At 45.9% G+C, this 14,380-nt stretch overlaps 1 protein-coding gene across 1 annotated transcript; it reads right to left on the bottom strand.

Moving 5' to 3' along the window:
- Positions 1–17: 17 nt before the first annotated feature.
- On the bottom strand, positions 18–6,126 carry tmem37 (transmembrane protein 37; the record flags this gene model as incomplete). Its single annotated transcript, XM_080536682.1, has 4 exons — positions 18–419; positions 570–779; positions 5,375–5,430; positions 6,114–6,126. The coding sequence occupies 4 exons, from the start codon at positions 6,124–6,126 to the stop codon at positions 18–20; spliced, it is 681 nt and encodes a 226-aa protein (XP_080392808.1).
- Between the last annotated feature and the right edge of the window lie 8,254 nt (positions 6,127–14,380).

Below are 14,380 nucleotides of genomic sequence, written 5' to 3'. Positions count from 1 at the left end.
CGTCCCCACCACGTCTTCTAGACCTTCCCCAGACCTCCAGGGAGCCTCCCGGACGTCGCCATGTGATGGATGTGTCTCGCCGCGGCGCCGTTGAAGAAGAAGAGGCCGACGGCGGTGGCCTGGCACCAGAAGGCCAGGGTGAACCCCGGGGGCGAGGCGTGCTCCCGGAGCAGGCCCACGAACACGGCCACCCCCCCCGCGGACAGCCCCGCCGCCACCAGCACCACGGCCGCCCCCAGCCCCCAGCGGCGCTCCGCGTCCCGCCCCTCGCTCAGCTGGGACATCACCTGCAGCTCCAGGCCGAAGATGGCGGCCACCACGGCCAGGCAGAGCACGGAGCGGCACAGGCCCAGCCCCGCCTGCACCCCCGCCACCCCGGACGCCCCCAGCTGGGTAGTGCAGTTGGGGTGAAGGGCGACCTGTCCCACCGGCGGGGGGAGGGCCCCGCCCGGTGCTTCTTCAGCCCCCCCACCGGACCCGCCGGCCCTCCCTAACCACCCGGCCGCCCCGGTGACTCTAACAGCCCCCCCGCTGCCCCCCCCCGCCCCCCCAGGCCCCCCAGCAGCAGCCTCCTCCTCCAGGGCGCAGTAGTGCCACAGCCCGTAGGCGCGGCGGCCGTCCTGCAGCCAGTGTCCGTCGCACACGGCGAAGGAGGAGAGGATGAGGGCCAACGCTGTGCACAGGATGATCAGGCTGCGGCTGCACACCTCCAGGAAGAGCGGGCGGCGGTGGGGGTGGGGGGCGGACTTCCTCCCAGGGGCGGCCGCTCCTCCGGGGACCTGGGGAGGGAAAGAGACTCTCTTAGGCTGCCGGAGTGAACGTTAGCCCCCCTCAGAGGCTAGCTACGCTAGCTATTCCGCTTTTGTTCGAGACATCACTCACTCACCTCCTTTTCTCTCCATGGCAACCGTGCTTTCACCTGGGTATTACATTACAGTGGTGTACCTCAGTCTCAAATCGATCCCTGCCCCCTCCTCCCTTCCCTTCGCGCTTACAGCGATCTGAGGGGATTTGGTAGGTGTAAGTGTCAGGCTAGGTGGAATTGTCAAAGACGTGTGTAGTTCAGTTTTGATTAATGTGTCTTTTGGGGTGCTGTATAGGTTACCAAGGACCAGAGTAATGCCCTAAATCTGCGCATCCACAGTGACTATGCTGATTATGCATTAAACTATAATATTGTTCTGTTTGAGAGTGCTGGCCGTATCATTTACTTAGGTGGAATTGTCGCCATTTTGTTTACACCTGTTCACTTTCCCTCAGCTCTCCACAGGTATAGGGGTCAGAGGTCGATTTGTGTTGGACATACAGTGGCTTCAGAAAGGACTCAGAGCCCTTCACTTTCTCCACATTTTGCTGTGTTATAGATTTAATTTAAAATGGATTGAATGTTTTTGTTTTGCCCTCAATCCACACACAACACCCCATACTGACAAAGTGAAAACACGTTTTTAGAATGTTTTGCAAATGTATTCAAATTGAAATACAGAAATACCTCTGTTACACAAAATAGCCTATTCAGACCCTTTGCTAGACCCTCTTACAATCTGCTCAAACTCAAAGATATTTTCACCAAGTCATTCAACATGTTTGACTGAGTCCATCTGAGTGCAAGGATAATAGTTAATGTGATTTCGGAATATATTAATACAAATGTTTGAATAGTTTTGGGTTTGCATAGGAGTCAGTTACACAGTGTGTGTGTGTGTGTGTGTGTGTGTGTGTGTGGCCACAGTGTGTCCTCTGAGGTCTGTGTTTATGAACATGAAGCAGAGGGCCATACTTAAGGACAGAACACTTTGTCCTGCTTTGCCACAACACAATGTTTGTCAAGGGGATCACACAACTCTGAAAGAAACGCCTCCGAAAGAATGGCTCCTGAAGTCTGTTGTTTTAATTACATGTAATATAACACTGAGCTTTTTACATTCTCCATTCACATCAGCCTACTTGAAGTAACCTGACACACACACACACACACACACACACACACACACAGACCCCAGCACACACACACACACGAACCCATGTTTAGTTTACTTGTGGCGGTATGTTTTCATGTCTGCTCTCTGGTGGGATATAAGCGCAGTGACCCTGCTTTACCTATACAGAGAATCAGACATTAGTAATGGATGGCTGAATATACTGTATAAAATGTGTACTGTGGACACACTATACAGTGTTTCCTCTACATGCATTTATTGGTGGCGGGCCGCCACGAATGAATTTCCTCCGCCACGAATTGATTGTCCACAAAAAAACAAAAGTTCTCAAAAAAATTATAAAAATAAAAATAAATCTGAACATTTTAGCTGATTAAAATATATCTGATCCTAGATCAGCGCTATAATGGATGTTGACTAAAAGTGCACCTAAATCCACGCCCATCTCTCTCTAACCGCTGATCCAAAATCAGATTAATGACATTCAGTTGACGACGTGACACAAGGGCTCCTGATTGGTCTAAATGTGAACTGTGGTATTATTGTTATTGTGTACAGGCCACCGTAGTGACATCAGGGGGGTATTCCATCAACATCGCTAAAGGGAAAATCCAGGTTTAGTCTGACGAATCTCGCGAGAGTTCTTAAAAATATCCAGGCATATTCTGATAGGTCTCGCGAGAGTTATCAAAAATAAGCCAGGATTTTCCTTTAGCGACGTTGATGGAATACCCCCCAGGTCAGGTGGGCAGGTTACGACGAGACAACAAGAGACTGGTATTGTAGAGCTTACAGAGCGAGTTAAAATAAAGACACTTACATTGAAATACAGAAGGACTCACGTGTATGTTTAATAGAATAACACGACATGGTGTCAGAAGTCCTGTAAGTGAGTGTTAAGAGTTAGATCGGCCGACAAGTGTCATTTGAGCTCGTGACGGTGAGAAGGGAGAAGATGGATGGATTTTTCAAGAAAAAAGATGTCCCAGACACTTCAAACATTGCTGAAGCTAGCAGTGGCTATGAGCGACCCGAAACTGCATGGCTGGCAGGACCAAAGAAGCTAGGTGGTGGATCAGCTAACAGCGTTTATGGCGGGGTACCACCACCACCAGCTACAACTACAACTACAGCGGGAGAGCCATCAGCATCGGCTAGCTGTGTTGGTGTATCAGCAGACATTAGCAAGTCAAAAAACTATTCTTATGTGCCGTCACTTTAGCAACGACACAGGATTGTCAAGGGGAAAAGAAGGGGAGACGATTTTTTTATTGACAACGGAATTACATGCTGGAAAAACATGCAGCTAAAATTCAGGGAACATTTGGACCTTCAGAGACACACGGGAGAAGTACGGGAAAACAGGGCTGATGTGGGTGTCATCAAAGGTAAGAGTTTGTTTTCTTTAACTCAGCTGATACTCAGCTGTTTACCGAATGCTCCATCTGACTGTGATTTTACTTCTGTAATGTGGTGGGTTGACATAATTCACGCACGGAACTATAGGTTGAGAGTATTGTTCCGTCCGCAGTTGAGTGCGTAGTACCCAATTTGTTTAGACTGTTCTATTTACTGCTTGAGTGTGTTGTTGACAATCGTTCATGTCCTTCATTAAACGTTTAGCTTTGTCATTTGATACGCCGCCTACGACTACCATCTCTCTGCACTACAGTAAACAGTTAATCAGTAACGTTAGCCGCTTTTGTGCTCATGTAGGCCTACTTCGTATTATATTATAGCTGATGATCTTTGTGTGTGTGTATGTGACTGTCAGTCACAAGTTTATATTCTGTATATTCATTATAATTTTTTTGGCCATCCTCTAGTTTTGGCTGAAATGAGGTCGTTGTTTTGAAAAAAATAATAAAATAAAAATAAACGCGTGCGCGCGCGTTTCATGCGCGTGCACGCGAAAAAATATCGCGCGCGCTGCGCGCAAGGTCAGGGCTATCCGCCACCAATGTAACAATTCCTGGAGGAAACACTGTAAAGGCTATGTACACTATCCACTATACTATACTGTACAGATAGACGACTAGGGTTGTCATATTGCACATAGTGTTATTGCACATTCATTTAAAGTGTCGCAGTTTGCAGGCTTGAAATGTACATATTTGTGCCTCTGCACTACACCTGATTTTTTCAGTCCAGCAGCTGCCATCAATCCGTCCAGACTGTCCAGGGCCCAGAACCTAGGTCTTTGCTGTGTTCAGGGCCTGGATGGCCCTGGGGTAGAAGCTGTTCTTCAGTCTGTTTGTCCTTGCGGCCATGGTCCTGTACCGCCTTTTCGAGGGCAGCCGGGTAAAGTGTTCGTACCCAGGGTGGGTTGGGTCCCTGGAGATCTTGGAGGCCTTCCTGAGACAGCGTGTGTTGTACAGCTCTTCCAGAGAGGGGAGGGGGGCACCGGTGATCTTCTGGGCTGTTCTCACGACTCTCTGTAGCGCATTTCTCTCCGCGGTTGTGCAGCTGGAGAACCAGTTGCAGATGCCGTAGGTGAGGATGCTCTCCACTGCGCCGCGGTAGAAGGTCACCAGTATCTCCTGCTTGCTGTGTTCCTTCCTGAGGACTCTCAGGATGTATAGCCGCTGTTGTGCCTTCTTGATGGTGGCTTTTGTGTTGTCCTTTCAGGACAGGTCATCCTGCATGTGCACCCCCAGGAATCGGAGGGTTGAGACTCTCTCCACGCTCTCTCCGTCGATGAGCAGGGGCTGGATCTCGGACTTTTTCCTCCTGAAGTCTACGATGATTTCCTGGGTCTTTGACTTGTTCAGCAGCAGGTTGTTAACCTTGCACAGCTTGCTCAGTTGCTCTACCTCATCCCTGTACGCCGCCTCGTCCTCCCCCGAGATGCAGCCCACCACGGTGGTGTCATCTGCAAACTTTACGATGGAGTCGCTGGGGTGGACGGGGGTGAAGTCGTAGGTGTAGAGGTTGTAGAGGATGGGGCTTAGCACGCAGCCCTGGGGGGACCCAGTGCTGAGTCTGAGGGCTGTGGAGGTGCCCACACCCCGCACCCTCTGGGGGCGGTCGGTCAGGAAGTCCTTGATCCATGCACATATAGAGTGTGATAGACCCCTCTCTCCCTCTCGCTCTCCCTCTTTCTTCCTCTCTCGCACACACACGCACGCAACTACGTGTAGTTACTAGGTAGTTACCACCTGTAGCCCGATACTGTCTCAGCAGGATATAACTAGCCTAATTAATCAATGACGTACCCTAATATATTTTTAATAGATCGATTATGTATAGCCTAACAAATACATGGATGCGTAGTACATGGCGGTGCTAATTTAATTTCGGAGTGGCGACACACATTTTATTACAAATAAGGGCCGTCACTCCGAATGCATTGAAATCAATTATTCATAGTGCCGATATTTGGTAATGGCAGGAAGTAACCCTTTAACTGTACGTTATAACATTAGTTACAGTACCTGGACGCTGGAGACTGGCAGCTCCAGGGCCATGACGGACACGTGTTTGGTTGAGCCTGTGAGAAAAATGGGGGAGGTTAGACTCACTTGATGCACTACAGTAGCGCCATAGAGACAGGGATAGCCTAAACAACGCAACTAGGTGCGCAAGCTGTTGAGTCTGAGGCTGCTTACACACAGTTGCAATGATTAAACACCTTTTATGCACGCTTTGACAGGGAAAACAAAGACTCGGTGCTGCCTTGAGACGAGCGGGGACACAGGGCGATGCGGGTATATATGTATGAGCCTAAACAATACACCAGCCACAGTGCATATTACATTTAGCCACTGGATATGATATATTATATAACTCTATACTGTGCTCCACAACGGACCACGCGCTATGATACAGGATTTCAAGTTGAGTCGGGATGAGGAGGAATGGCATCCCCCCCCGAGGAGAGACGCGTGCTGAGGCCGGGAGAGAGTGCACTGTTTCTGGGTACAGTTAATGTGATACTAGGGCTGGGCGATATGGCAAAAAATGTTATCATGATATGATTTCCCATATTGATCGATCTCGATAAGTATCTCCAACGGCACAGCGCGAAACGAAGTGTGGAGAGATTCGTGATCCGTGTCTATCGCATCAGCACACTTGCACAAATTGGTTGGAAAATTATCTCGGTAAGTAAAGGGGTCTGCATTTGAGCAGCAAAAATTAGACAAAATTGTTGTTTATAAACTGTAATCTTACCTTCTTTATTCATACTTTTCAAGTCGTAGTCTGTTTCGTTCTCCTCTCATGAAGCGACGATGTGACGTGTCTTCTTCTTCTTCTTGACAGCAACAAGTGTGATGCAAAGTTCAACAACCGCAGCTGAGGCTTGTCCCCACTAATTAGATCTTCAGCCAAACCTGCACACCTGTCTCCACTCCCAATCATGTGCTTGATGCAAAGTGCACGTGACCGACAGGCAGCTCATATGATTGGCTGCAGGAGTGTTAAATGTGTGTTAACATTTCTGCCATTTCTGTGAAAAAATAAATAAATGATGGTACAATGCAAATGCCAAACGGACTGTTCTTCTGGCAGATGTTCATGCAGAGCTAAGAACTTAGCCTGTACCGACATGTGCAGCAGCCAGTGCCAGAACGATGACGATTCCCAAGCTGTGACGCACGAAAGTGATGATGATGATGAACTAATCTAACAGCCCAGCTCACATTGGCACGCATTGGACTCGCCATTCACATATCACATCACAAATAGCATAAACGCTTATACATAGTCAAGAGACACAACCCGCCTGTCATTACACATAGAGTAAATACACATCCCACAAACAGAACAACCAGCACACCATACACTCCCCACATTCCTCCCATTCATTTATTTTGTTTCATTCCCTATTTTTATCATTAAATATGATATACGGAGCTTATTCTCCATGCCGCAACCGCCTTGAAGTCCTGCCTGAGAGCGTTCCTCACTTCCTGTTTGCGCCAACTCAAGATCCCCAAAATCTTGCGAAGAGCCCTAGTTGTTGCGATCCCTAAACCGAATAAGCCTGAAGGGGACCCTAAGAGTTACCGTCCCATCTCTCTGTTATGCATCCCCTTCAAGATCCTTGAGACGGGGCCGTCTTTATAGACCTGACGGCTGCCTACGATACCGTATGGCATCGCGGCCTCACCTGCAAGCTGCTCCGCCTGCTGCCGGACAGGCACATGGTCAGAATGATCATGGAGCTCATCCGTAACCGCAGCTTTACCCTTACCACCGGTTGCGGACAGCTAAGCAGGCTTCGACGCCTTAAGAACGGCGTCCCTCAGGGATCGGTCCTGGCCCCCCTCCTCTATAATATCTACACCTATGACCTGCCCAACACACTCTCGCGGAAGTACGCCTACGCAGACGACCTCGCAGTGGTGTACTCTGCTGGAAATTGGCAGTCTGTGGAGGGGATTCTGAGCCAGGACATGCAGACACTAGTGGCATACTTCCGGAAATGGAGATTGAAGCTTAGCGAGGCAAAGACGGTGTCGGCTGCCTTCCACCTTAACAACAGGGAGGCTAAATGTGAGCTTAGAGTATACCTAGATGGAACTCCCCTGCCATGTTCCGCTGAGCCAATCTATCTCGGCGTGACATTGGACAGGACGCTCACGTTTCGCCGGCACCTCGAGTCACTGCGCAAGAAGTTAACAGCTCGTGTGGCGTTGATGAGGCGACTGGTTGGCTCAGGCTGGGGCGCCGGCGCAAAGACCTTGCACACGGCAGCCCTAGCCCTCCTTTATTCAACTAGTGAATACTGCGCCCCAGTATGGTGTCGCAGTGCCCACACCCGCCTCATCGACTCGCCTATAAACGAAGCCTTGCGGTTTGTGACAGGATGCCTGCGTCCTACCCCCGTGGACAACCTTCCCACCCTAGCAGGCATCCAGCCCGCAGGCCTCCGCCGCATGGGAGCCACAGCACGTCTCGCCTGCCGGGCCGTGGAGCTTAATAACCATCTGCTCCACGATAGGCTCACTATAACAGCGGAGCCCTCCCGGCGTCTCAAGTCGAGACACCCATTTGTGCCTGCCGCACAGGATCTCAGGCAGCAATGCAGAGATCTTAACATCAGTGCGGCAGGATGGGCGGATTATATGTGGCGCGCGGAGTGGGAGGCAAACACCTCCAAACTCCGCGACCATATCCCAGTCGCCAGCCCCTCGGGATGGACTTGCCAAGGCTATCCTGGGTGAGGCTCAATCGTCTCCGGACCGGCATCGGGCGTTTCCGCTCATCAATGCACAGATGGGGCTTGGCCCCAAATGCGTCGTGCGAGTGTGGCGCAGAGGACCAAACCGCAGACCATGTTATCCTGGATTGCCTGGTGTACCACCCACCCAACGGGATGCATGTTCTGTCGGTACTAGATGACGAGACGATGACGTGGCTTCAGGAGGGGTGTCCAGAAATATAGCCCGGGTGAGCCCCTCAACCAGGTCTCGGGGTGGTAAAAGGGTAGCCCCTCGGCCCCGAGCCTGGTGGAGTGGAGAGGAAAACAACTACCCATACGCCGAAAGAAGATCATTAAATATGCCATTAGGCTAAAGATTTACCTGCCTCTGTATTGCCTTACTGGTTGCTGGCTGTTGCCATAACATCCAAAAATGTATAGATTAGCAAAATCCCCCCAAAAAGCCAACAAAAGTTTAAATCATAACATCGAGACTATCTAATGCAGGAGGTTGTCGTGATCATACTGTGGTCTGTGGACTCACGTATGGAAGTAATAGAAAAACGACAATTTCTTAAAGTATAAGTTACACATTTTTATGTGATGATATAAAAAAAAAAGAATACAAAAAATAGCTTTGTAACTACAACCATTGGATTCCTTGACCCTGAAAATGTAGGTTTAGCAGTTTATGGGCCGGTTTCACAGACAAGGCTTAAGCCTAGACCTGGACTAAATCACACTTTCAATGTAAAATCTCCATTGAAGATGCTTTTTAGTCCAGGATTAGGCTTAAGCCTTGTCTGTGAAACTGGCCCAAAATGTTCTAGCTTATTTAGAAGCCAAGATATTACAAAACGTGTGTATTATGGCGGCCATTTCTTAAATGCCAAGATGGCCGCCTTTCAGACATCTGTGCGAATGGAAACATATATTTTCTGATTCCTCATACAATGCCCTTTCCAAAAATGTATAGATTAGCAAATCCCCCAAAAATTCCCACGAAATTATATAACAAACCTGACTAATCTGTGGGGGTCGCTAATAATACATTACCACAACCATTATTTGATCAAAAATGTCAATGTAATGAGTATTATTTATATGATAAATATTCTAAAATAAACACGTTTTCCAAAAGAACTACGCGCACCAGCATTAATCTCCTGTGAATGACAGTATGCCTTTGACTGCCTGCACTTTACCACCAAGACACTATGGGGCGCAGTAGAATATTGTGCAACAGCAGAATATGATCGTTGAGAGCTTGCGAACGTGATTACAGTTTTTCTCAATTGCTAAAACACATTTCCCAAAACTTTCCTCCATTTTCCCAAAACTCTAAACTAGGGCTGCAACAACGAATCGATTTAATCGATAAAAATCGATAACGAAATTCGTTGGCGACGAATGCCATTATCGATTCGTCGTCGCCGTTTATTTATTTATTTTTTACTTTTTTTTCCGGGTTTTGTTTCCATAACAAACCTACTTCCTGTTGACGCACGCCACGCTGTCTTGCGGCCGGTGTAGGCATCGCGAATCATAGCGAATCATACCTATGGCCGGAAAGGGCAGAACCTATGACCGGAACCGGAAAAGTGGGAAAATCCAGTACCTACACCGGCGCGGCGGCTACATTTAAATCATGCTACTCAAAAGCCTTGAGAGTGAAGCTGTCTGCTGTCTGCTGTCAGGACATGCTAGTGAGTTAGCTAGCAGGGTTAGCTCGCTGCTGCCGCTAGCTGACTGTCACTACGCTGCTCGTCCAGCTGTAGTCTGCGTAGCTGTGCTGAGAACCAGAGCACTAACTATGTTTCTATCCGCTTGTTAAGTCGTGACGTATTTCCGGGGCCAACGTTGGCTGAGGCGCTGTCTTCGAGATGCCGAAATAATAATAATAATTAATTATATTTATATAGCGCTTTTCCGAGGCTCAAATACCCTGACAATATGGAGAAAACGGTAAAGTGCTGTGTCCCTTGTTGTATGAATAGATCCGAGTCTAAAAAACGATTAAACTGTCATTCTACCGCTGTAGTTCACAGGTACTCCGGTGCGGAGAATTTCTGATTTGGCCTCGGAAATGGCTAAACGTCACTTTTGACGTCAGACTTAACAAGCGGATAGAGGAGGGTTACACTAACTATGTTTCTATAGAGGAGGGTTACACTAACTATGTTTCTATAGAGGAGGGTTACACTAACTATGTTTCTATAGCGGAGGGTTACACTAACTATGTTTCTATAGAGGAGGGTTACAGCTAACTTCCTATTGTTTTATTATATAAGTCGTGCTGGGCTCAGCCCTTCCATGGTCTCCTGCTCTCCATGCAAATGCGTTAGTGTGAGTTCTGACGAAGCGTCAGCTAAATGACTGTAATGTAATGCGATAGCCAGTGAGTGTTTGCTCGCATTCATGAATTCAATATTGCATGACAAGTGTATTTAGCTAGCTGGCTAACGTCAGTGGTAGAGCAGAGGTGATAAGCTAAAGGCTAGCTAGTGGTAGCCTACCAAACTACCCGTGAGTTCGAGTGAGGCACTGACTGTCGCCTAGCCTATTGTATGGAGTGAGAGGACACATTGCATTGTTTTGGAGCATATCTGTTATATAAAAACATTAGTGTCTTGTCTGTAGCCTATATTGCACTTTGGGTTACTGACCTTTACATTAAGCAAAGTTATTACCTAAAACAATGCATGTATTGAGCTAGAGTTCAACTACTTTATTGAAACAATCTACCGCCATAGCCCATGGCCTGTTGTTAAACCTATTTGATGTAGCAAAGCCTTTTTTATTTATATAATTTTTAATTTTTTATTAATACTTATTCATTTTGCACATGTATATGTATAGGCCTGGCTGATTTAGAAAACAGAAAAAAAAAAGTAAAAAAAATTAATGAAATTTCTTTTTCCCGAAAAATATTTCCCCCCCGCTTTTTTTGTATCCGATTAATCGGGAAAATAATCGGTAGATTAATCGATTATCAAAATAATCGTTAGTTGCAGCCCTACTCTAAACACAACACACTTTTCTAAAGCTACATAAGCAAAACCACACCTTCTCTCTTCAAAACTCAAACGTTCACACCAAAACAGCTGCTCAAAGCCTGCAAAAATGTAAACACTATATGCATCATTACAGACTACAACAAAACAACTGAAAATACAATGTTCAGTGTGTGAGAATGTTCATTTTTTTCACAACTGCCAAAGCACATTTTTAGAAACCTTACAGTATCTGTTCTCAGAATATATCACTGTAGAGTATTGGGCATTCATAGATTTGTGTGTTTCATATGAACAGTATGTAAATCTACAGAAAATACAGTATGTATGTTACGGTACATGTGGGAATACGGTACATGTGGGAAAACTAGGGTTAGGTGCTAGGGTGACTTGGTACATTACTGTAATGAACATTCTAAATCTGCTACTGCGACACTTTAATGTAATGAATGTGCAACAAGTATTATGTGCAATATGATAACCCATGTTTACATAAGGTTCAGATATAGGAAAAGGTTAGGATATTTATAGCATAGCATAGTGTACAGCACAGTGTTTTATTGTATAGTAGATAGTGTACATAGCCTTTATTTTTGTCAACCAGCTCTTTTTCCCTTTTTTGTTTTACCCTTGGCTCTCTTGTTTTTTGTCTTTTTTCCAAGCACCAGGGGAGCCCCCCCTCCTAAATTTCGTTGTACGGTAGTAACGGTACCTGTACTGTATTACAGTAATGACAATAAAGACCATTCATTCATTCATTCATTCACATGCTGGCATGTCTAACCCTAACCTTAACCCTAACCCTAACCCTAACCTTAACCCTAGCACCCTAGCACCTAACCCTAACCCTAGTTTTGTACCGTAACATGGACACTACTGTACTGTATCACAACTCAATGCAAACACTACAGAGGATCCATTACACACAACAATACTCACTGAAAATAATGTTCAGGGTGTGATGTTTTTTATTTTATTTATGATACTATACCACACACACACACACACACACACCACAATCATTTGCAACAAGTGTCTTAAATGTTGAGTCGTTATGTTTAATGAATGAAGCTAGGTGTGTTCATTGTGTTCAAATTTTGCTGACTGTGGCAAGCATTTTGCATCACATGAGCTTTAATTTGAGAATTTGAGCAGAGTTTTTTGCAACTTGTGTTTTAGCAAGACAAAATGTGTTTAGATTTATGAGAAAAGGAGGATTGTGTTCTGTGAATTGTGTCTTCATGTGAAATGTGTTTATGGTTTTGGCAAATGGGAGCTAGTTTTAATAAATGTGTTTAGAGAACTGGTCATTTGGTTTAGAGAATTGGCTTTTGTGTTTTAGCAATTGGGAAAAACTGTATTGAGAAGAAAACATTCAGTAGCTAGCTATCATGCCGCCCCAAAAAAGGCCACTGCTGCCGACCGAGTCGACAAGCCTGGAAAGTTTCGGGTTTTCAGCCAAGAAACCAAACTTGAATTCAGCTGCACCTGTTATGACACCCAACGTTGAAACTGTTGAAATAGCAAAGCTCAAACAAAAGCAAGTGCTTCCGAAGAAAGTAGCAGAACTCACCTCCAGTATGTATAAGGAGACAGCTAGTTCGTTCAGGGCAGCCTATACTGTCGCTAAAGAAAGGATGCCTTATACAAAACTGAATCCAATTATGAAACTTAATGAGATGAATGGCGCGACAGTTGGCCCCTGCTCACCGATCCGATCATTCATGTGCCCAGATTGTAGAGCACATTGCACAAGAGATGAAACAAATTCATTTCTAATGTCAAATCACTTGATTCCCGTAGTAGCATAACATTAGATGAAAGCACAATTCATGGACGAGCATGCATGATTATTTATGTCAGGTGCGATGTCACTGGAAATGGAGATGTGGACAATGTGTCGTGCTAACAGGGAAAGTGAATGGACTGTATAGCAAAAACAACAAAATGATTGGCCGAGATACCCGTAACTATCGCTTATAGCTGTTGTTTCATGTGGTGCTGTTGATGTGGTGAAATGAGTAGCCTATGGCTAATTAAAACTTGTTAGTCCCATCGGATTCGCGCGCGTGCATGAGACCATTTCGCACTGTTATTTTGGATACCCCCACAAAGCTCAGCTTATAACTCGAACCCTGCACACACACACACACACACACACACACACACACACACACACACACACACACACACACACACACACACACACACACACACAGCCTACACATGCAGAGCCCAGGATCAACAGGGAGATTCAAATACAAAACGGACAAAATAGAGACAATCTGCTAAATATAAACATACTGAAAAGGTTGCATTAAAGTAGCTGATATAACACGCAGGAATGTCTGAACTTCTCGGAAGCCACACTCGTTGGAGCATGTGCATTTATTGAAATGTGTCATATTACTTTATTTTTATTCATATGAAATTGAATTGAAATTGGCCACGTTAAAAGAAACTGTTACTCGCATGGAAGGATTGTTTACCTTGATCTGGATAGCGGTCATCGGGCTTTATTCCCTGCAGATGTTTCCAGAACCGCTGCGGTGGAAAAGATGCGCACAGAATACCAAGTCAGAAGTTCAGTGAAGGCGTTCAGATGAAGTGTATGATTTACAAACATCGCCAGACAACGAGGATCCCCTCCAACCAGGAACCAACCGAACCCTTCCTCTATCTAAAGGGCTGGTACCCTATTCTTCTCCTGTTATTAGTAGTCTAGACGCGTCTGTCACCAGGAGAAGGAGAGAGAGAGGGGAGGAATGTGCGCTCCTTGGACGCATTACGCATTTCGTGACGTTAGCATTATAAGGTTCTATCTCCATTTTTGTCAAAATTTAGTTTTTTTTTACATAATCTGATCCATTAGGTGTGTATTAATGCCTGTGTGGTGTTATTTTTAAAATGTTGACATTTTTGAGTTAGTAATTCATAAAATACAAAGGTTCCATCTCACAAAACATAATGGAATGTAAAAACTTTGACGCTCAATATCTCTGAACTGCCCTAAACGGAGATAGAACCTTCTCATTCTAAACGGAGATAGAACCTTCTCATTCTAAACGGAGATAGAACCTTATCATTCTAAACGGAGATAGAACCTTATCATTCTAAACGGAGATAGAACCGTATCATTCTAAACGGAGATAGAACCTTATCATTCTAAGTTCACGATTACGCATTTGATATCCAATGTCTAGCGGGGAACAATGCTGTCTCCGCAGGTCTCACACGAACACAGTCAAGTGATGTTAACTCTTAATTGACCACATCCA

The sequence above is a fragment of the Nansenia antarctica genome (genome assembly GCF_963989245.1).
Source record: "Nansenia antarctica genome assembly, chromosome: 7".
Taxonomy (NCBI): domain Eukaryota; kingdom Metazoa; phylum Chordata; class Actinopteri; order Argentiniformes; family Microstomatidae; genus Nansenia; species Nansenia antarctica.
The sequence above is the reverse complement of the archived record's forward strand: the minus strand, read 5'-3'. Positions and strand labels throughout refer to the sequence as shown.